The 24,811-nt window shown below is 43.9% G+C and overlaps 1 protein-coding gene across 2 annotated transcripts in view; it reads left to right on the top strand.

Annotated features, from left to right (window-relative positions):
- THADA (THADA armadillo repeat containing) overlaps positions 1 to 24,811 on the top strand; it is a 438,996-nt gene that overhangs the window by 341,806 nt on the left and 72,379 nt on the right. The window contains exons 34-36 of one of the 2 annotated variants that reach the window (XM_075595760.1): positions 4,696 to 4,768; positions 6,910 to 7,054; positions 13,485 to 13,616. In XM_075595760.1, the coding sequence (XP_075451875.1) occupies positions 4,696 to 4,768; positions 6,910 to 7,054; positions 13,485 to 13,616 (350 nt within the window). Of the gene's footprint in view, positions 1 to 4,695; positions 4,769 to 6,909; positions 7,055 to 13,484; positions 13,617 to 24,811 lie in introns of those variants that run through there. The other variant, XR_012800897.1, reaches the window with a different exon arrangement.

Below are 24,811 nucleotides of genomic sequence, written 5' to 3'. Positions count from 1 at the left end.
TTGCAGCTCAAACTGCTGGGAACATTGGCAACAGATTATCACAAACAGGAAAGTGTTGCAAAGATCTTGCACTGCTGGGGAAGTGTGCTACAGAAATCAAAGGATGCTTTAAATCTCATTAAAATGGCATTAAGAGTTGAATAATAATAAAAAAAGTGTCGCACGCCTATTATCTAACACTACAGAACTGATTTATTTGTTGTAAACCTATAATATTTTACATGCTTTGCTGCTTTGGGCCGCGATTATTGCGTCGCGAACAAAATGCAGGACCGCTCTGAGGCCGGCCGTAGTGCGGACGACCGATGAAGGGCGACCGTGCTGCAGATTTTTGAACAGACAAATTATTTTGTCTTTTCGCTCGACGGCCATGTCACGTGAGCGGTTCAGCCAATGAGGGTTCACACTCGCGCGCCCACTATAATCCAGGCCTTAAACCTTGTAAACGTGGTCATTTTTCCAGTGTGGCCAATGTGTCTGCTGTATCAGCAGAAAACCAACACTGAGAAGCGTTGTACCGTGCAATGCACAATCCTCTCCCTACTGTGTGAATTGCTTATTTTTATACGTAATCTTAATACTGAGTTGTAGTTAACGTATTATTGCAAGGGTGCTCAACTCCAGTCCTCCCCAACAGGTCAGGTTTTCAGCAGAGGTGGCTCAATCAGTCCCTGCTTCAGCACAGGTGGCTTACTCAGTCTTTGACAGAGCCTCTGATTGAGCCACCTGTGCTGAAGCTGGGATATCCTGAAAACCTGACCTGTTGGGGGGGGCTTGAGGACTGTAGTTGAGCCCCCCTGTATTATTGTATTGTAGGTGTGTCGTAGTTTATGATGAGACGGTTTAATGGACAAATGCAACCAAAGTCTATAAATATATATATGCACCAGGAGCCACATGTAGCATATTACTCACCCTCGGTGGTTTTTGTTGATTCATACGCAGCTACAATCCAGTAGCTAATCGCCTGGAGACAAGGGAAAAGAAACAGCAGGGACACAGGACACTGCAGCATTATGCAATATATTCCAAAGCAGCAGATATGAAAACCGCCATTTACTTGAATGGGGGTTTTGAGGGTGATTAAGGGGGTGCAAATTAACCCCATAATCTTTTGGTTGAGAGAATATCGTTGTGATAAGTGTAACCATCAGTGGAAACGATAGTTATGAAGAAGTATCATGTTGGTCCCTTAAAAGCTTCAAACTGAACGGCAATCACATAGCAGTTTGGGTCAGAATGTTTACTTGAATTACCCTCCTGCCTTCTCGGCCACAGGTATGCATTCATGTGATAAATTATTTGTATATACTGTGGCACTGACCGAGGGGTACAGCACTGTGCCTGGAATGTAGAGGTAACATTAATTGCTACTGTGATGAGTAGACTATCAGACCTGTGATGCTTGACTAATAATTATAAGTACTACTAAATGTATGGTATCCCCGACTCCCGCCTAGGACCAAAGTAAATGCATTACAGCGATATGTCCAGTGAACCTAACTGATGTTTTTGTGGTGATCAATTTTTGGGATGTGATTGGCCAATTTTTTTTAGGTCATCCCTAAGGTATGTTTCGCCCTTAGGCAAGCACTATTTGGGATCCCTCTCTTCTCTCCCCCCCTCACCCAAAAGAAAACTAAAAAAAGCTGTGTGTGCTGTGCACGCGCATAGTAAGTGAAACTTCTTTGACTTTTGTCACAGAAATTGTATTTGTGTTAGTGATGTTTTAATTAAAAATCAAATAACAAGTTCATTGACAAAACGCAAATAAATTTGACAGAATGCGCGTGCTCGGCACACATCCCCTGTATTAGCTATTTGCACTGATTGTTCGCGTGTGACCGAGTGTGCGCGCGTGTGACCGAGTGTGCGCGCGTGTGACCGAGAGTGCGCGCGTGTGAACGAGAGTGCGCGCGTGTGAACGAGTGTGCGCGCGTGTGACCGAGTGTGCGCGCGTGTGACCGAGTGTGCACGCGTGTGACCGAGTGTGCGCGCGTGTGGCCGAGTGTGCGCGCGTGTGACCGAGTTTGCGCGTGTAACCGAGCGTGCGACTGTGCGTGTGACTGTGACTGAGTGTGACCTTACATATCCCCTTGCACATCACCCCTCCTGCACATCACCCCTCCTGCACCTTGCATATCCCCCTGCACATCACCCCCCCTCCACATCACCCCTCCTGCACATCACCCCTCCTGCACATCACCCTCCTTCACCTTATATATCCCCTTGCACATCACACATCCCCCCTGCACATCACACATCCCCCCCTGCACATCACACTTCCCCCCCTGCACATCACACATCCCCCCCTGCACATCACATATCCCCCCCCCCTGCACATCACCCCCCCTGCACCTTACATCACCCCCCTGCACCTTACATCACCCCCCCTGCACCTTACATCCCCCCCCTGCACCACCTCACATCACCTCCCCTCACCCCTGCACATCACCTCCCCTCACCCCTGCACATCAGATCACGGTGGCAGAGCAGAACGCCGGCCTCCTCCTGCTCTGCTCCGTGAGGCTAATCAGGCCCCGCTCCCTCAGTCAGCGGGAGGGCGTGGCTTGAGCGAAGGGACCCGGGACACGCTACTCTTCCCCTTCCTCCCCCCCTCCTCTCGGCTCGGGCTGCGGGAGGGAGCTGCTGCGGTCTGCCATAAGGTAAGCAGCTCCCTCCCCCTTCACCCACAAATGCCCTCACACTCAGCGGGACGCAGGAAAGCGGAGGTAGGGAGGAGAGAGGCTGCGCGGCATGGCAGCGGCCGTTAGGAGCGGCGGCTATCGCCGCCGCATATGTCACGGTGTGTGGGGGGTGTGGGGCTCGGGGGGGGGAGGTGTGGGGGGTGATTAGGAGCGATAAGGAGCGGCACCGGCGGCTATCGCCGCCGCCGCCGCAACATGTGACAGGGGCGGTGTGAGCGGAGCGGCGTCCATTACGTGACGTCACTTCCGTTTCACATTTCGCCCCACATCCATCCAGTTTTATCCCATCAGAGGTGCCACTAAAGAAGTTTCACTTCAAAAATACAATATCCCCCCCGAAAAAAAAAAAACATTTTCACAGAAATATTTCCCCCAAAAAATTTCTCCCCAAGTAGGAAGCAGGACTGGAGCTGAACCATGTTAATTTCAGCTTTGGGGACCCCCTGCTTCCTGAGATACTTACCTCCTTAGGGGGTGCCGGTATCTCCTGATGAGGGTTGGATGCCCCATCACACGGGCCAATAGGAAGCTGTGATGTCATATGCAGCTTCCTATTGGCTTATATATGACTGGGGACTTTAAACCTGAGCTGAGATACCGATACCCACTAAAGAGGTAAGTATCTCAGGAAGCAGGGGTCCCTGGAGATGAAATGAACGGGGTTCAGCTGTGGAGACCCCCTGCTTCAATACTGCATGTATCAAACGTTTCACCTTTGGGGGTGATTATATCTTTCTTGAACCAATTTTACATTGGTAGGGTGTTTAAACTGGGACTGTCCCTTTAAAAAAAACTGGGTCTAAATTGATTTTAGAACATTTTAAAGGTGCAGTCTCATCTAGATAATTCCTAAATATGTCTTTTTTTGACCGGTTGCCGTTTTACTTTATCATGTTGATTGCATACGGTTCCTGATGTAAAATGATAAGGATCTCTTTCTCTGACATTTTCAAAGTACTGAGGTCCAGGCTATTGATTCGGCTTTCTTTCTTGTAAAGCTACCCGTTTGGCTGCTTAACTAAAAGTAGCAGAGTAAGTGGTATTACATTTCTTCAATAGCCGAAAACCAGACGCACAGCTATAGCACATCTCACTATAAAAGTACTAAGTGCCGCATCCCTATACAGTTAAAAATGGGCAAAATCGCAGTTAACAGGCAGGGCATTTGCATTAGAATTTACAAGCAGAGGCATGAGGAAGTCTAGCAATAGTAGCCCATTAAACATTTTCTTTCTAACGCCACATTCCTGACATCCTGCAGGTCTGTATCTCTCCAAGTCCTGTACTCAATCAGTCTCTCACTGACCTCCCAGCCCCCTAAGCAGACTCCTCGAATCTGAGATAAATGGATGGAGTCCCAAGTGTACTTTTTTTTTTAAAGCTATTCTGTAAAGTAAAAAGTGAACGAGTTCAACCTATTTGGATTCACACCCCCTGAATCGTTTGCTCATACAACGAATCGGTTTGTGTAAAAGCCAGAATGATGTGGCATGTGTGAATGAGGTAATAGTTTGCAATGATCTATTACTGTAGGGAGCATTGCCATGGTCAGCATGATGGGTTTTTATAGTTCTATGAATGTATTCTTTGCTTTGGTAGGTTTTTTCCCCCAGTTGTTTTACAGATGGTTTACACAATGGCCCTGTGCATGCTTAGCCTTTTAACATGTGGGATGATATGCAAGAGTTGGCAGGGCCTAACATGAACATTTTTATATTCATAAAAACCCAAAGCCTGATGACTGAATAACCCCCCAAAAACTGTTGTGTCTCTCATGGATGTGTATTCAGGTGTTGCACATTCATAGTGGATTACATTTGGGTTTGGATTTCATGCTGGCTGCAGCTAACAATGTACAAATGTATTCAGCAAGTGAGCAAGTATTTCAATATTTACTGCCAACGATGATTAACACATGTTTTGGGACATGCAGCAGTTGGAAACATTGCAGTTTTTGTATTTAATATTCTCACCCTTTTTTTTTCAGCGTGGAAATACAGAGTTCAGGTCTTAAACTCACCTCAAAGTTGGTCATCAGTCTTTTAGCCAGTTCCCAAGAGGTAAGGCTTAGCCGTTTCTCTCTTCTCTCTCTCCCCCTCTCCCAGTGCCCAAGAGGTAAGGCTATGCCGTGTGTGTGTGTATGTATGTATATACATATATATATAGTTAAGTTATGGTGGGTAAAAAAAGTGACAAAAACCCTCCACAGCAAAGCATATAGCAAATGGAAATATTCCTGTATGCTCATTTGTATGTCTTAGACAGGTCTGCAACCCTGCCTTTCACCATTATCACACAGCACTTCCACTGCAGCAAGGGATTCTGGGAAATGACATGCAAATGGGCACACAGTGTCACCTTTTTCTTCAAAACCACTTTTAACATGGTTCCCTATAGGCTTAAGCTTGCTGCATGGTCACAGCTCTAAGCACAGCCAGAGTTAAGATGGATAGCCAGAAAACCCACCCACAGACAGCCGTTTCGACCTTAATGGGTCTCATCAGTGTGGGATTTATATTTATATATATATATATATTTTTATTATTATTATAATTTATTTATTTATTTTTTTAAAGTGAAAAGTCCCCACTCTCCAATGCAGGATGCTGCAGGTGAGAAGGGGTTAATGGAGCAGCACAACTTCAATATTCCATTTTGTATTTTTAAAACGTCTTCACTTTCCTCATGCATTCTCTTCATGTACTTCATTGAAATTGTCTTGTAAAGTTCTGGTTTGCAGGTATATTGAGGTAAAATATTATTATTCTGAGGCATTTTAAAATTGTCCACCATTGCAGATTTTCATAGACCTGCTTATTTGGAATCACCACAACCTTCTCTCCTCCGGTGTGAGGCTTCAGACTGTATGTTGTATTGTGTTTAAAGCAGAATTTCACCCTCCTCTTTGTTTTCTTTTCTTATTATTTTACCGGGACTGGAGTTTCCGCTGGAGTTCCTGCATAGTCCCGCCACTCCCCCCCCTTTCACCCTCCCAGTCTAGCACCAGGCAGAATATGTGCTCCGTGGACACACAATGTCGGCAAGGTCAAGGCTCGGGCTGGCAGCCAATAGGAAAGCCGCAGTGTCATCAGCAGATGACGTCAGCTCTTTCGATCGGTCATCCCATGGCCATGTTTTTAGTCCCACGGCCATATTTGGAGTTTTTTGGTGTCAAAACCACCACAGAAAACAATTTTTGGGTACAGCGGGAACCCTGGACGTTAGAAACAATGGATGAGCTTCAAGGGACCCGTCTTCCCCCAACCCCCCTCCCAAACTCCGGTTTAGTTAAAGTTTAAAAAAAATATGGTGTTTTTTTGGAGGTACCAGCTGCTTTATAACGTCAATCCCCCCTGCTCGTTTTTATCTATTGATTTTACCGTTACAGAATTAGAATCGGGGGGTCTTCTGACGCTGAGCCGTGCTATTTTTAGCTCACGGGAAGCCCGGTTCTTGCTGCTTTTGTGGGTTATTTTTTCAATGCTATTATGAATAGGTTTTCAGTGGCTTATGGTAGAGAAGCTGTTACAGGGCCAAGTTCTCTTGCTCTGTTAAATCTATATATTACTGAGTGTAATCGTGCTAATTAACCAGAAATTCGTTTCAAAAAGCTTTTTTTTTCTCCCCCTTTCTGGAAGGGTACCGATCCACGTTCCCGTAGGCCCCTTCGGACATTACATAATGAGACAATGCTCACTGGATGTTTTCACGTGCTATTATCCCTCTATTGCAGGGCTGCCCAACCCCTCAAGGGCCACCAACAAGTCAGGTTTTCAGGATATCCCTCTTCGACTGAGCCACTGATTGAGCCACCTGTGCTGAAACAGGGATATCCAGAAAACCTGACCTGTTTGTGGCTCTGGAGGACTGGCGTTGCCCGCCCCTGCTGTGTTGTGTAATCATTCTCTGTATTTTGACACGTCTGTAACCTTTGCAATGGATATGTCATTTCTCTTTGAAACTTTAATACATGTTGCTTATTGGCTCTACTCAGATGCATCTGTCGCATTCTTTGCTTTGATTGCTTTTTATAACTAAGAATCTAATGTTTGTGTGTAGAGAAGAAGCGAAACTACGACTACTTTTTGAACCATTCAGTAGAGGAGCTTGTTTGTTAATAAGGTGTCATCTATTCTTAAATGCCGGGTCTGGATCAGCAGGCAAAGCCGCCATATGTGTCTCTTGTTCTGTGCTCTTCCAGACCATTGAGTCGGAGTTGAAGGACTGGGTGGCACTCGTGGTCCATTGCTGTGAAGACGAACTCCAGGCTGAAGTTAAGCTGGCAGCTGCAGAGATCCTCATTAACATTACACCGCACCTTCTGACCAATCAGCTGCCTGTACTTGGTAAGACTCTTTACTGTTTGTAGTGACTATGCAAATTCTGTAGTGACGCTCAATCCAGGGCTATTTAAACTGTCTTCCATGTGTGGTAACTGTAGTTCTTGAGTACATTATGATGGTTATTTCCAGTTTTCTTCGTAAGAAAGTAAAAATTGATCATATTATTGAAGCAATTTACATAGAACATACATTCTTAGGTGCTGTTGCTGCTACTACTTTAAATGTGGAATTTGCAGAGATGTCGTTATTAACCGTATTATATAAACAATATTATTAAAACTTTTAAAAATAAAAACACATTGTAGCAGTGCAACTTTAGCCTTTTATGAGCAAATAAGTCTAGATAATGGTTTTCATACAATGCAGCTATTGTTAGTTTCCCCAAAGTTCATCGGGTTTTAATAGAACTTACCTGCTATGCAAAGTTAGGCTGTCTCACACATGGGATGCCTAGAAGCGAGGCTTCATTTCCCCTAGCTTCTTCATTTTCTGTGACGCCAATGTGTGTCCCCTCCCTTCTCCATAGCCACCCTCTGATGAGACAGGGTGGGCTATGGGTAAAGGACACCCTTGATTGACAAGCACTCCACCATTCAGAGGCCCAATACAAGGTAATTTGCTATTCATTCCCAGAGGGGGGGAAAGGGAAGGTGAATATTTGCTTTCAGCATGGTTAGATTAGTTTAAGGAAGTCGGTTAGAATGTGAAGTTGTTAATATATAGGTGGGGTTTTTTTTTGGACTGGTTATGTGGTATTGCACCTTTAAGTTATTCTTACCCTTCCAGGTGCTGACCTTAGAGTTGCATCCCCTCTATATTACACAATGTGAGATTGCTGGTGGCAGCCCTTCCGGCCTACACTTTAATTTTCAAATGTCACGCCACCGTTTCATGGTAAATACTCCTCCATAGTGATCTCTACTCAGCACAGCTGACTTATTAAATGACCAGCACTTCTTTCCAAAATGGCCCCCGTCAGGTAGGTTTGGAGGTTTCCAAAGAGATCACTGTTAATAAAAGCTGTGTTTTGTGCTTCGATGCACAAGGCCGTCTGTTTACTTAAATCGCCAGGTGCCTGTTCTGTTTGCTGTTTCTTGAAAATCCACACTCAACATGCAGCAGGTAATCTCAATCAACATCAGCCTTGTGTACCTAAGCAAATTTTCAGCCGCATTCAACTGGATGACCCGAGGTAGAAAGCACAGCTCTGGAAAATTCATCACAGAGCGTTCCAGATGGTTTGTGTGCCTCTCTTCTGCATCACAGACTCACACAGGGATCACTGTAAAACACACAGCATTAACTCATTAACATTAGGTAGGCCTTGTGTTATCTGTCTCAGCATCAGAGCTAATGTAAAAGGAGAGCACCCTGGACATTTTCCATAGGGGCTTAGTGCTTGCCTAATGATCCCCAAAAGAATTCAAATATGCAGAGGAATAGCATGTATGGTACGAATATTAAGCTTGATACGCCAGAACAAATCTTAAAGGACCAAGCCACCCTAACTAAGCTCTATTTTTATAGGATTCTAATGGGGGGATGAGGGGGTCCTCCAGACTTCAGCTCCCAGGACACCCCCGGTTCCCGAAATACTTACTAGTGAAGTTATTACTTCCTGGTTTTAAATGGGGATTTAACCCCTTCAGTGCCCTAATGATGTACAGTGCGCGTCAAACAAAGTGGCACCCCAGGCCCTTTATAAGGTACACCGTGCGTCATTGACCTTTGTACATTTTTTAGAAGCTGTACGTGATCGGCGCCGATCGCATACTACACTGAAGGTGCGGGCCTACTTCCCCCTCCCTATCACTTCCGGCCCAGCCGCCGGAACAGAAACCTCATTATGTGATGCGGAAGTGGAAAGGGTCAGTGGCCACGGAGCTGGCACGACGCTCCGCTACTGAAAGAGTTAAACAGCCAACAAATAGGAGGCCACAAACGTTGATGTTGCAGCTTCCTATGGGCCTGAGAGTTGGCAGCCATTTTGTTTCCCCTAAGGAAGATTTAGACCTAATGGCTTCACTGGTAAATATCTTGTGTACCGGGGCGTTCCCAGAGCAGAAAACAGTTGCGTTTCGCATACAGTATAAGGAACTGCTAATTTAAGGCCTTTTATTTTAAATGTAATACCTTTAAGGTACATTCCTGCCGAGGTGGCAACTTTAAAAGGTGCCCGAACAGCAACCAAAAACAAATCAATGTGTTTCTAAACTACAATAAATAACCCAGCTTTAAATCAGGGTTGCTGGCAGACAATGCATCTGTACCACGGGTGGCCAACTCCAGGTTTTACCAACCAACAGGTCAGGTTTTAAGAATATTCCTGCTTTAGCATAGGTGGCTCAATCAGTGGCTCAGTCGTTGATAGAGCTACCTGTGGTGATGCAGTGATATCCTTAAAACCTGACCTGTTGGTGGCCCTTGAGGACTGGACTTGGCCACTCCTGATCTACACCGTCCTAGTTAATATGTTGGCCCCATTCCTAATAATGTCGTAACCACTACAAGGAGTTTCTTGTGGATCTCAAAAATACCAAAACACACTCAGGGCTCTGCTTCTGGGACTTCCTCCTCAGAAATGTCCCCGAATGTATGAATCTTCTGACCTAAGAGAGGCAACTTTCAGCTCAGGACATACGTGAAAACGAGAGGGAACTCTCAACGTATTACTTCCTGGTAAAACATTTTATACATAAAAGCTTCCATGATTTAGAGTCTTTATCTTTTTAAACTCTGACTAAACCCTTTTAAAGAGTAATCCCAAGTATTAAAAAAATATATACATATCTACTGCGCATCAATTCACTTACGAATAAAAAGTCAAATGAAACCTATCCTTACTTTTATCTCAGGACATTGCCTGAAGCCATCAAGGCTTTGCCACTGTGTCAGAGAGACTGAAGTATATTGTGACCTCTTTCCCTAACACTTAGGCAGAACACACTTCTTTTCAGGGTCTTGATGGCAAAATATGGGGTTTATTTAGAATGTCTTTTAATTTATTTAAGACCGTGGTATACTGACATATCTAAAACGGCAGGACACGTTTAGCATTGAAAACAGACTGGAGCTTCTGGGGATAAAGATTAATACGCTAACCGAGCCAGATGTGTTCCACTTCTAATTCAGAGTCCCAAGGGAAATGTATGTATGTGCCTTAATAACCTATGTTTCTATATGCTGAAGCCGTGCGGTGCTTCAAAGTTGTAGCTTTTGTTTTTTTTTAGCATTCTGCTCGCATGAGACAAGAAGTATACTCGGATTTGACATTGTAGTTTCATGTGACCGTTCCTAGAATGTCCCAGTGGTTGCAAAGTGCGTGCGGGCAGGAGAGTACATTTCAAACGAGTATAGCGCAAAGCTGCGTAGACACTGTTTTTAATGGTTTTTAACTGGTTTGTGGTATACTTAGCTAGGCAAATGGAAAATGTGTGTATTTTTAACCCCTTGCTTGCCAAAGGGACCTGCCTTGCTCTACATTGTGTGCCAGGCTGTTTGGCAACAAAGGAATTATTATTATTAATATTGTTTATTTGTAAAGCGGTACAAATACAAAAATGACAAACAAGCACAGAAACAGAAGGGAATTAGGGCCCTGCTCATGAGAGCGAACAATCTAGAGGGAATAAGGGGCAATGTTGAAACGAAAGGTAAAGTGCCTGCTCATTGTGGCATGGAGTATGGATCAGCTGCACTGCTGGATCTATTAAGGTTTGGGGGTATGAATTCTAGCGGGTGTTAGATAGCATGGAGTTTGGTCCAGCCGAACAGCAGTTACCAATGGGGTTTGGGAGGGGGGCTGGATGTTAGGAGTGTGCCAGATAACCTTCTGTAAAATGAATCGAAACATTTAACTTTCTCTATAAAATCTTAATCAAATAAAAATGAAGTGTTTCTTCATACAAGATCCCTTGAGGCGCTTCACTCACTGATTATCTCATGCAAGTGAATAGGCTCTTCGGATGCCGGGCAGTGTCTTATGGCAGAGCACCACTTAGTCAATATGCTCCTACGTGCTGTTCTGCGTGTTTTAAAATGTATGAATCTAAGCCATTCATTTTCTTTTATCCTACAGTACCTGTGTTTGAAGTGAAACTTCTTTGCTGGCACCTAGTAAACTCTCATAGGACAAAATCTCCTTCATTGGGAAGGAAAATGTGTAACGGAAGTGACATAATTTACTGGTGCTGCTTGCGCATGCGCAGGAACGGCCGTCGCAGCGCTCGCACGTGCTGGAGCAGCCGTCGCAGCATGCACAGGAGCGGCCAGCGCATGCGCAGAAGCGGACATACACGTCTGCGCATGCGCTTGCGGCTGTGTTGTGTGTGTGTGTACACATACAGAAATAAACAAAAGGAACAATGTCATTAGAGGAATTCCCAGTGAGTTCAAATATAGATGTGCAAATAGCAAAAATATGATTTTGATTGAATGAAAGACTTTTGAGAGTAACGGCATTTAGATACTTTACCATCCAATATATATGTATCTTACTTTAGTTATAAGTCAATTTTTACCATGTATTCCAACTGATACTATGGAAATTTCTGCTGGGAAAAAATGTATATACTGCAAAGTCCTTCAATCAATCAAAATCATAACATTCAAAATACAATTTCAGTGACAAAATGCAAAGAAGTTTCACTTAGAACGGGCCTGCTTGGCACACACACCCTTCCCCCTCCCCCCCCCCCATCTTGTATCATTATCACTGATTGTGTGTTATGCTCGAAAAGCTTTAGATTTCTATGCTGTCTTTATGTTTAGTTGCTGTGTATAATAATGACCTTGTATACAGTAACTTGTGTAGATTTGAGTGCTTGTTACAGGGGAGGAGCAGGTCGCCCTAAACCATGGTTACAATTCCCTCTGTCATTGGAAACGTGCAGTTCTATATCACAATCATTGTTTGCATGGTATACTCTTGTTTGTAGACGGGTTTATGTTTTTATGTTAATGCCTATAACCCAATCATCGTTACCGGCACAAAACAGTCAGGTTGGCCAAAACCTAGAAAACTGAAATCTGTTGCGGACTCAAAACAAACAGTTCCTCTGCTGCAGGAGCCTAAAAAGGAGGAGAATGCTGCCTCGGGGACAAACCGAAAATGTTTTCTCATTAAAGCACATTTTCCCATGTAAAGATTGACCTTCATGTAGTTCCTCTTGAATGTATTTTGTGTTTGAGGGGTGGAAATGCATTACTATACTGCCAGCTTCCTTCCTCACAAAATGGAAATGCTGAAATACGAGGCACTGCTGCCCATTTCAAGGTCGCTAAAAGAGATTTACAGAAGCTCGAAGTGCAGAGGTGGGAGTGCAGAATCAGAAAAACGTACTCAGACGGCTGTTTTGCTTGATTAGTCTTCTGTTATAGCTACTACTTCTACACTGTGAAGCTCATGGTGGTTGTAGACCATGCACACTACGGTTATGATGAGTGAAATGTTGACACAAACCCTTTACCGTACAAGGTACAACAAACAATAAGAAAACTCAGAAGTGTATTTGTCTTGCACAGGGCGCAGAAACCTGCTTGATCCCATTGTGACATTTTACGTGCATTTCCTTAACCCCAAATATGATACTGTAGTACAAGATGTGTAATCTAGCAGGCAAAGGCTGTAGGGGAATATTCATGCTCAAAATAAATAAGAAACGTAATGGGATGCATTACATATGCCCATTATGTTCGTATCCAGTAGCCTTGCTTATTTCTTTTGCTGTATGGTGACCCGTCATTCTTTTAACCATCATTGTGCCTGGTCCAATTAAAGTTAGGCTGCGACCAGGCAGGGAGCGGGCGCGCTGGCACTCGTGCGCTGCGCCCTGCTCGGCCGGGCGATTCGTGGCCAGCTAGGTGCGCGCTCGTCTGGGGGCGCGGCCACGACGTCACGGAGCTGGTTCGCCCTCATTGGGCGAACCGCTCACGTGACGCGCTTGCGAGCTTCAAATATGCTTGCTCTGCAAGCATCCAAGCGCCGCGCGTGCTCAGGCGCTCGCTCACGCTGGCCACACACCGCAATGTGTTTCATCGCGGCAAGCGTGAGCGCGCCCGCCCGCTCAGCACCACCCTGGACGAGGCCTCAGGCTGCTACTCTACAACACGATCGTCATCGAACCTTCCAAAGATGAAACTCTCAAACTCCAGCAGCTTCATGATTTTCATGTTGATTTTGATTGTGGCTCAGACTGAAAAGGGGACAGGGAGTGCACAGAATCATCAGTCCATGCACAACACCTCATACTATGGTGTATGCAACATCCCCTGCACTAGCGCGGATAAATACTGCAAATGGAACTGTTGTCCTTTTCCATTAATGTTCTGTTATTCACTTTTTGCTTTTGAATACAGTATATCCAACATCTCTGTTTATCCGCATATAGATGTATATATTTCTTATTATTTCTTCTCACACTCGTTTTTTTAGGCTTGACGGATACATTACGCCTTTGGATGTGCATATTTCAGCTGCTGCAGAGTGAAGAGCCAGATGTCAGGGATACAGCTGCAGATATTATCCGGGTGTGTCATTCTCAGCAAAGCAGCCTGCCTGAAACCGGTAGGACTTTTTACATGGGATTCATTTTGAATTTGATTCTGGGGGACATGGATAGCTGGAACAAAAGAGAAGTAGCAGAAGAGCTACAGCACATGGGAGATGAACGAGCCTGAGAGCTGTTGTTTGGGTGGGAGGTAGAGATGAGGGAGAGAAGAGAATTAGGAGCAGAACATTAAAGCTGCAGTTGCACCGACTCTTATTTATTTTTTTACAATGTTGGAAAGCAGGGGGTCTCCTGAGCTGAAATGTGGTTCTCAAGATATCTGTAAACATAAGTCCGTTACCAACACCTTCAGGGGAAACAAAATGACGGTTTAAATCTACAGAATATTCAGGCCAGTAGGAAGCCACAACATCATCCATTTAGGCTTCCTGTTGGTCGACGTGAAACAGGGGGTTTAAACAACCAGGAAGTACTAGCGCTAGCGTTCCCAGTATGCATCTCGGGCAGCAAGGGGTCCCCAAAGCTGAAGTTAAATGCTCCTTTAAGTTGGTACTAGTTAAAAAGTATGCTGGGTTGATGACACGCAAGCTTTCCACATTACTCCCATGGTATCAGACCAATACCCTCTGTTTAGGACCTGCTTAGCAACGTATGTATTGCATTTGAAGGGCAGAAGGAGTGACTCGGTGAGTAAAGACACTGACTTTGAAAACAACGACCCTGGAGTTTGAATAAGGAGAACCAGGTTCAAATCTCCCAGTGGTCTCGTTAGGCAAGTCACTTTATCTCCCTGTACCTCAGGCACCAAAACCACATAGATTGTAAGCTCACCTGGGCAAGGACTGTGTCTGGAATAATAATCGCTATATTGTAAATGTGAAGCGCTTTGAGTCCCATTGGGAGAAAAGCGTTATGTGAAATAAAGTTATTATTTTTCAATAAATTGGAAGTCCTCAGTCAGGCTCCGGTGGTCCCTCCTCCCTCACGTCCCAAAAATCTTTACGTTTTAATGTGCCAGTCAGATTAATGTAATATTGAAGCTGCTTCCTATTGGCCTGTGAGAGTGAGACTTGGATAGCTGTTATATTAATTTCCCAAAAGGGGCCAGAAATACTGGCACACAGAAGGTTAAATATCTTGGGAACCGTGGGCCCCTGCAGATAAAAAAATATATATTTTCTGTAAGAAAATAAAAAAAAAATGGAGTAAGGGGGAATTGCTGCTTTTAAAGGCTTTTCAAAATGAGGCCTAAGAGCAAAGCAATGCCAGATCCTATCTAAGTGAGCCAACAATGCTGCAATGATTTGAATAGCGTTATAAGTCATTTTTTTAAAATGAGGACCATATAAAAGGCACTGCAAAAAACTAATTACTATCCCTCTGAAATTGAAAAACAGGGAGTGATTTTTAGTTAAGAAAATAGTTGGATTGTTGCAGCTTTAATCATATCTGGTTAGTTCATCGCTATGGCAACATGTGCAGATGCTTGTGTGGGGTTTGAAAACTCACACACTGGTGAAGGTGCCAGCTGGCTGCGAATGTTAGTGCAACTTGTGGTTCCCTTTTCATAAGTTGTCATGTTACCAGGCTGCCCCATCCAGTAATTTCTCTGGCCTTCACTGAATCTCCAGTTATTGTGGGTTCTGGGATCGACTTTTGCTATACTGTATGTATGATATTTAGAAGAAATGTTACAATGTGCTGCTATATGTGTATTTAAACCGCTGAAGCAGTCTGTGAAAAAGAATAAAACTAAAGCATTGCAATATTTTTCAGACACAAAATGACTGATGAGGTAACAATTGAAAAGACAAAAAAATATATTAAAAAAATAAAATAAAAATGTCAGTCCAAATAATACTTCATTTTCTTGCCTTGCCAATGAGGGTGGTATTGCCAGGAGGTGATTATATTTGGTGTTTTCCTAAATAAAGGCACAAAGAAAAGGAAACCTAATTTGTTTTTTTCTGTGTTTAGTTGTGTACTAATCGATAGGACATTTTTGGAATATATCTGGGGATATTTGACGTGTTTGTTTATTAGCGGACGCACTACAAAAAAATCCTGTAACACACCCTACAGTATAAGCGTGGGGATTTGTTAAACTTGCATTTGGCACTACTGGTATATACTGTAGTGATCTATAGTAACCCTTTCATGGGCTGTTCTTTTATTTTTTCCTGACATCCTGGTTCCATACTGTCCTTTTCCAGCTGTTCCAATTCAAAAAGATAGTAATGAATGCTATATGGCCACCATCGTGTGTTTTTTTTTAAAGAAACTTCAACCAAATCACTGTAGAATCCTTCACTAGTTTGTTTAGGGTACCATTCACCTATACATGCTGTGCTGTTCTTTTGTTTTCCCTGCCGTCCTGTTCCCAGACTTCTTCCAGGTCTAGCTGTCACATTTCCAAGAATTAAAGGGTAAAACTGTTTACTCTACAGGGAGGCTGCTTTGACTCATCATTGACTTGATTAAATCTGTTTGGTCTTAAGGGTCACCAGTTGGACAGCCCTAGGTTGTGCTGACAGTTAGTTGTATATGTATATCACTGCATGCTTAGGGATGCTGTCAGGAAATCTTGGGGCCTAGGACAAATGCAACAATCAACAGAAATCTCGTTTTAGAATATGAAGTACAGCCAACACACAGAACAAAGGCCGCTGTTCAGAAGCAATGGACATGGATAACTTTGATAGAAATAAAAGAATCAAATCATTTTTTTAGATAGCTGTGTTGCGGTGACTTCAGTGTGGCGTCCGTGCATCCGTGTTACTAGTAGAATGTTATAGGAGCCATATACTGTTGATTCATGATCCTCTCGGTTGTAAGCTCTTATGAGCCGGGCCCTTAGTGCCTTTTGCATTGGCTTGCTTCCGTTTGTTCTTGTGTGTCATTCCAGGTAATGTAACTATTGTTCTCACACCGTGTACCACGCTGTGGAATGTGTTGGCGCTTTGTAAATAATTGATGATAATTTTCAACGTGTGTCATACAACAAATATTTAGCGCTTCAAGGCACTAAGTGACACTTGGTTCACAAAGTGCTAGAACAAAAGGATCATGCTTTATTTTTGCTGTTTATTGGGTTATAAGAAAAGCACATGTTCCATTCAGTACTTTTTGTTCCAAGCATGTCAGAGCAATATAGAAGAGAAGAAAATATTTTAAAAAATGTCAAACCAATATGTTCAGCATTACCATGCTATAAGAGATTCAATTAATAGCAGCAGTTGTTTCCCAAGATATACATGGTTAGTATGGATTGACCAAATTGCTTTTGCATTATTCAAACAAAATCATCAAATGTGAATGAATTACAGTACCTGGAATCTTGACAATAATTAATCAAGTCTGTCCCAGCAAAATCAGTTTTTATTTTCTGTGGTAGAGAAGAAATGTATTTTAATGACACATAGAAATTAAGAAAAATAAAGTTATTGTTGATATATACACTCATACAGTGAATAATCACTTTCTAAAGAATATCTTCCAAAAATACTACAATTTTGTCAACTTTGTAATAATAATTGGTGGGGACGTCAATATTTATACTTATCTTTTCCTTAAAGCTAGGGTGACCAGATGTCCCGGTGTAGCCGGGGCAGTTCCATTTTTTAGGGCTTTGTTCTGACTCTTTCGGGTGCTGTCCCAGTTTTGTATCCCCCTGACGAGCGCTGACGGCACATGTGCGAAGAGCGCTTGCCAACCGTGCATGTGCGATTGGCATTTGCTGACTGCGCATGCGAGATCAGCGCTTGTCGGCTGCTCGTGCGCATGCGTGACCGGCAAGCTCCGATCGTGCATGCGCATGAGTGACTGGTGAACGGCATTCGCACACGCACAGTCAGCACGCAAGTGCTAATTGCGTATACGTACGAGCAGCCGGCAAGTGCTAATCACGCATGTGCGGTCGGCAAGCACTCTTCACGCATGCGCAGTCAGCAAATTATTACCGCCCTTTTTTTTTTAAATGATAGGAACCAGTTGTGTACCCTGAACTGAATCACGCTATTTCTCCCTCCATGGGAACAAAATGGCTGCTACACCTCTGGCCAATTCAAAGCTGCAACATCTTGGTTTGTGGCTTTGTTTTGGATGGCTATTTAAATATCCTTTAAAAAACAGAAAATAATAACTGCAACTCATCCGAAAAGTATCTCGGGAACCGCAGGGTTCCCAAAGCAGAGAATAGCATGGTTCAGCTCCGGGGGACACCCTGGTGACAATTAGGTTAAAAAATAAAAAAAACGGGAGAGGTGGGGAGGGGTCAGTTATGGAAATAGCTTCTTTATGTTTAAAAACACTTCATGATAAAATAACATTTCAGATTATTTGGGGTAGCGTTAAATATAAATACCACATGTGCGCACATTCACGTCTCAGAGAGGTCCGCAAACCTGCCTTTCACCATTATCTCTTAGCATGCAATGCTTCCACAGCCAGGGATTCTGGGTAATGACATGCAATTGAGCACCAATGTGTCAACTTTTTGCTTCTCGTCCATTTTAACATGGCCCCCCTATAAGCTTATATGTGTCGTATTACACAGCTTTTCAGCACAGCCTGGGATAAAGAAGTGCATAGCCAGAAAACCTACTCACAGACGGCTATTAAGGTGCCAATAGTTATTAAATGTTTGGAATTTACCAACGCTACCGGTATGTGCTCCCAAATATTGGAATTCATTGATTACAAAATATGCCAAGAGTTTTAGGAATACAGATTTGAGAACTGGACACGCGTAGTCTCCATATCACATTCACGCTATTCATGCTGCAGCAATCAGAGGCCCAGCAGCCGGACGTAGAAGTTGGGCCTGACCTCTGGCCCCCCCGTAACCACCAGGCCCAGGACAGTTGTCCCGGCTCTCCCCGCTGTCGGTGGCCCTACACACGGGTCTCCCTAAAGACGGTGTGCAAAGGGTGCCATTTGCTGCCGTTCGCTGATGTTTAAAATGCTCTGTTACAATTCTACAAAACATATGTTATCTTTACCTGTCCATGAAATGTCTGTAAATTGAATGTATAACCATGTATTGATTTATTTATAAAATGTTTTACCGGGAAGTAATACATTGAGAGTTACCTCTTGTTTTCAAGTATGACCTGGGCATGTATTTGTCATTGTAACTCTGTGTCCAGGACATACTTGAAAACGAGAGATAACGCTCAATGTATTACTTCCTGGTAAAACATGTTATAAATAAAATATTTATGTAAATGTAGACCCTGTTACAAATATGTGTACACTGTGGACAATACAGATTGATTCTGCTCCACCTATCACAAGGTGCGATAAGGAATAAGAGAGATTGTCCCTGATCTGCCTGGCAACACATGACCGGAGATATGGGATTGGACAAGAGGAAAACCATATAGAATTTGGAGACCAGCTGTCAGTCTGAGTTGGAGACAGATAGGGAGTGACAGCCTAAGGCACACAGAGAGACAGCCCAGGTGAGAGTCAAAGGGGCTCAAGAGAGTCTGGCACAGCAGTGAAAGAGGAGGCTTGTAGAAGATTGTTGGCTATGGAGAGACAAAGTGAGAGAGCAGCAGCAGAAACACATCCTCTACACACAGACAAAGAGAGATGAAAAGAGATTTTCCCTACTCACACCGAGAAGTGGGTTGTGAGGAGAAGAGAAGGGATGTGAGTTAGAGATTCAGATACTTGCCGAGCTGTTAAAGTGTGATTAGGTAACAGACAGCCGGGAGGCCGTTTTCCTCAATTTGAGTATCCTTTGTGAATCACACATGCACCTCACAAATGTTTCACCCCTAACAGGCCTGCAATGAGACAGCACGCCATAATGAGATAAGCTGTGCCGTGCTGGCAATAATATTGGTCTAAGTGGCTTCTACATTGGACACTGGGACTAATTAATATAAGGTACAATAGTGCTGTGTTCTCATTTTGATACTGTGTAGAGTCCACGAAACCAGGAGGCCGCACTCAATTCTTGAAGCAGGTAAAGTATGTATAGGAAAAACAAGGCACAAAATTCCAAAGTTTCGGTCCCAAAAACGGGATTTCAAATTGGGTTGTTTTCTTTGAATACACCCTGGGATTGGTCGGATTATTACTGGTGAGACCAGTATACTCCAGCATACAGGCATCAGACAACTGGCCTTATGGACCTGCCAGACGAGGCATGGACTGAGTTAATATACTCCGCCTGGATCAATTATCAACAGACCATCATCCACATACATGGGTTCAAATGGTCCAGTGGATTACAGAAGGATGGCAGCCGGGGACGAATACCAATCAGGGACCACGGATTGTCTAACACGGATCTACCAGATCCACCACGGGATTGAGCCTTGTTCGTGTGGACTGGATATCAAGAGGCACCATCAGACAAAATATCATCAAGAACTATCAATCCATCAGCGGGAGTTTCATCCAAGTCAAGTATGGCTGTTTGCTGATTATATGACTAATTAAGTCTGTCACCCACAAAGGTCGCTATTCATTGTTTACTGGACACAGTGGTTTATTCCATATATTTGTGATTTTGTTCTTTTATGGTGTGTCAAGATTAGCCTGATGGATACAGAATAGTAGAACGGAAGAGGAGCACAGCTCACAGCGTACCAGACGCAGAAAATAAGGGCAACTCCAAACGGTGATAAAATATAAATTAGCCTTTAATGGTCAGTTGAGGCTCAACTGCCCCATGTTATTCGGGCTCATCCAGGGTGGCGCTGAGCAGGTGTGCACGGTAGACACGTTGCGACAATGCATGTGTCCTGCGTGTGCGAGCGGGTGCACCTGCTTGGCGCTCAGCCGCTTGCCAAATTTGAAATTGCCGCTTGCAAGCGCGTCGCGAACCAGCTCCATGACGTAGAGGCCGCGCCCCCAGACGCGCACGCACCTAGCCGGCCAGGAATCGCCCGGCCGAGCAGGGCGCAGCGCTGGAGCGCCAGCGCGCCTCTACCCACCCTGGACGAGGCCTTAGGCCTCGGACATGGTAGCATTGACAGTGCTCAGCAGCGCTGACGCTCATGCTCTCCTGCTCAAGCAAGAGTTTTTTTCTGTCCCTGCATGAGCGTCAGCGAGCGCACTTGTGAGCCGGGCGGGAGGCGGGATGGGAGGCGGGGCTAGCGCGCCACGTAACGGCGCCGACATCACAGACTGCCATTGGCTTTTGGCAGTCACGTGACCGGCCCTCCGCTTCCCTCAGCAGGAAAACTTCAATTTCCCTGTCGGCTGCAATTCCACACGCCTCCGCATGCCTGCGGAAGCGCCGACTAAAGCCGTGCTGATAGGGATAATGTTTTTGACCATGGCCCTGGCCTAAGTCTCTTGTGCTAACACTCAGCAGCCAGCCGCGCTCCTTTTGGCAGAGACTGGTTTGCTAGCAACCAAGGATGCTTATCTCTGAGACCGAATCATACAGCTGTTACTGTGCATGCCGCACTTCAATATGGTAGCCGCATCAAGTGAATTACGGGACTCTACAGCAGGACGCTCGAGTAGGTTGCTATGCAACCACATCAGCCACGCAAAGGGATCAACAGGCAATATAGACTACACGCAAGCGCAGTGCATAAATTAATAGTGGCGGGCGGAACTCCTTCTCAAAATGGTGGCTGCACAGAACATAGATATCGTTTGGGACACAGGTTTGGTGGGCTTTTGCCTGCTTTAATTACTTTGGGGCTAATTGATTAGTTGTTTGATTGTCACACTGGGTTTTAGGTGTATGTAAGTGTATGTTTTGTTCTTCCCTCACTGCACCACCCTGAGGAAGGTCCCGTTTTTGGAACCAAAACGTTGGAATTTTGTGCCTTGTTTTTCCAACACATACTTTACCTGCTTCAAGAATTGAGTGCGGTCTCCTGGTTTCGTGGACTCTACACGGTATCGTTACCTTATAATTATTTTATGGGACTTGCACCTACATCTCTTCTTATGGAAGTGCCGACTGACTTTGTTTTATTTGTTTTATATATATATATATATATATATATATATATATATATATATATATATATATATATATATATATATGCACAAGAAATGACCTAGGCGCAAAAGGAGACAAGAAAAGACAGAGAAAACATAGGGTAGTATGTTCAGACTCAATAAACCGCCAGAAGGTATTATATGCACTTACAGTATAAATGATAAAGTCAAGCCTTGCATCCACTCTTCCCACGAAGAGTCCTCTCTCTTCCTGTGGTTACCCGCGGCTCCAGGGGACGTTCCGTACCACGTGATGGCGCGGTGACGTCACTCACTCTCGCGCCCCTGACGAAGCCTAACGGAGAAACGCGTAGGGCGTGGTGTACATTGAACTAAGCAGACTCATTAGAAGAAGCAGACAGCAGCAAGGAGGTGCCGGTGGCCGCCTGTCCCACTATTTGCCTGCAGGGAGAACGGCAGTGCAGAGGATCGAGGCCCTACTCCCACAGTAGACCGGACGAAGTCTCGCGAGAGTGAGTGACGTCACCGCGCCATCACGTGGTACGGAACGTCCCCTGGAGCCGCGGGTAACCACAGGAAGAGAGAGGACTCTTCGTGGGAAGATAACACAACGCACGGAGTGCCACTGTGGACTGCACCTATAAGAAAGTACCGTGAGTACTATATATACATTAGGAGCGGCGGAATAGACCTATTAGGTTGTGAAAAACTGAGTAATACACTCATTCAGAGACTGTGTGGAGCAGTAGAGACACCTAATGTGTTTGCTGCATTTAAAACAGGAGTATTTCACTTGTGGTCAATAACCCATATACCAAGGACTGCTGAAGAAATCTGCTAAGGGCTAAATACCCTATTTCTATTGAGTGTGAGAAGCTCAGAATTCTCAAAAGTTTTATGTTATCTCACAGAATGTGAGTGTTTTACCTATCCAATTTTTTATTAAGAATTTTAATAAATTGTGTTATACTATTTGCACTTTACCTCTCTTCTTGCATGGTAATCTGTGCTGGAGATCATTACTGCTGTGGACGCCCAGCTGTTCCAGATCCATCGCATAATTGTTCCAGATCCCAGAGTGGATGCAAGGCTTGACTTTATCATTTATACTGTAAGTGCATATAATACCTTCTGGCGGTTTATTGAGTCTGAACATACTACCCTATGTTTTCTCTGTCTTTTCTTGTCTCCTTTTGCGCCTAGGTCATTTCTTGTGCACATTTCGTTACCAGCCCGTGGAGCGGTAGACCTTTTGGCTGCATATAGAGTCAGGGATAGTTAGACTGTAAGGGTATATACCCTCCATGATATGTGGTAAATATTCCATTTTTTAATTTCAGTGTGGTTGCGCTTATTGTATTTCTGTTTTTTATATATATATATATATATATATATATATATATATAAATATATATATCAAATGGAAATATTACTGTATGCTCATTTGCATGTCTTAGACAGGTCTTCAACCACGCCTTTCACCATTATCACCCAGCACACAGCACTTCCACTGCACAAGGGATTCTGGGAAATGACATGACTTCAGGCCAGGAGTGAGACACGTGCTCAGCTCCTCATGGGCTGAACACATTACCTAATCCAGCTAGGCCTCCCCATTACCCGAAGGCCAGTACCATCCAGAAGCCAGGGATCTACTCCATCATTTTGAGCATACACTGCAATAACACCAGCGGTGGCTGCTGCAATAAAGAACATCCTCATTTGTACTTCTGGCTATTAAGGATATTAAGGACTGTCATAGCGGGGACCCCCTTCAGGCTCTGCTAAAGCCCCCTATGTCTGGAGGTGCGGACACAGAGAATGAAAAGAACCAGAAGGATCCCTAAACGTCTGCCCTGTACCCCCCCACACCATCGCAGGAAACTCATCTCTCCTGCCCCTCGCAGGTACCCAGCACTACACCAAGCAGTCTCATAGCTAGAGGGAGGGGGGGTGGGGACATGTGCTACATATATATATTGTGTTAAGTATAGAGTGTTTTCTTTAAGAATAAGGGCAGCTGGGTTAAGGTTGCCCAGGGGTCATAAAGCACCGGTTAATATACACAAGTCGCATCTGGTTTTATTCAAGGGGTCCAGTTATGCGTACTAAGGGAGGGCGGACTAACTCAGGCCCCGCCATAGCACATAAAGACTGTGCAAATAAAGGGGTTACACACACACATATGTATCTGTACTGTGTTAGCCGAGCTTAATAATCAAAAACGAATAGACGATACTGTTCTGTGGCTAACAAAATGTTTTATTTGTGCGAGCTTTGAGATACACTGATCTCTTCCAGGATGCACTGTTTTAAAGTAAAACCCCTTTTGTGCTTTATTCAATGTAACATCGCCAGAAGAAGAGATCAGTGTGTATCGAAAGCTCGCACAAATAAAAGCATTTCGTTAGCCACACATCGGTATCTATATATAATATACATTATTGGTATATAGATATATATTGCATATGGAATACTTGAATGCAACCTTTAAAAACAATGTAACTGTGACAAAAAGTGCTCCCCTCAAACGTGGTGGATTATATGATTAAACCTGTAAAACATAAAATCTCCCAAATCTTAAACACAGGGTGAATGTGTTCACTAGCATAGCAAGATTCAATCAGAAACATTGAAAGCAAAGGGAAATCATCCTCTATAGCTCAATATGCATTTACTGTACTTAAGATATTCTGATTAATAAAACAGTTCATCAGTTTTTATCTTATTACCTATTTCCCTCCAGCCACTGTAATCCGTCCCCCCACACAAAGTCTTCGTCACCTTTATTATAGCTATTATTTCAATTTAATGACATTTGTATTACTCTCTTCTGTGTCTTCGTAAATTAGAATCAGCATTTATATTGAATTATTTATTTATATAAATATATAATATTGTGTATATGTAAATTGTTTAACTTTAAAGGCTATTATTCTGTTTAATTTATGTTTTGTTTTTTAATTATTATTATTATTATTATTCTGTATATTTAATCACATGAAAACAACTCAAGATGAAACATAAGAAAGTTCCATTATAAGTAACTGCTTATATTTAGAAATGACAGATAAGACATTTCAGTGTGTGCAAGTCATCCTTTCAGTTGCTATGGAGACGCGTCCAGAAGCCGGCTGAATCCCGGCAAGTTGAGGTTGCAGAGGCCTTGCGCGAGATCCCTGGCATTTAATTTAAATGCTTTGGGGAAGAGCGCAGGGTCTCTGCAACCAAGATTCCCTGGGAGGGGGCGCAGCGCTTGCGGAGGCCCTGCGCTCTTCCCCAAAGCATTTAAATCAAATGCCAGGGATCTCGC

This window comes from Ascaphus truei, chromosome 4 (genome assembly GCF_040206685.1).
Source record: "Ascaphus truei isolate aAscTru1 chromosome 4, aAscTru1.hap1, whole genome shotgun sequence".
NCBI classification, from domain to species: Eukaryota; Metazoa; Chordata; class Amphibia; order Anura; family Ascaphidae; genus Ascaphus; species Ascaphus truei.
This window is presented reverse-complemented; position numbering and strand designations above follow the sequence as displayed.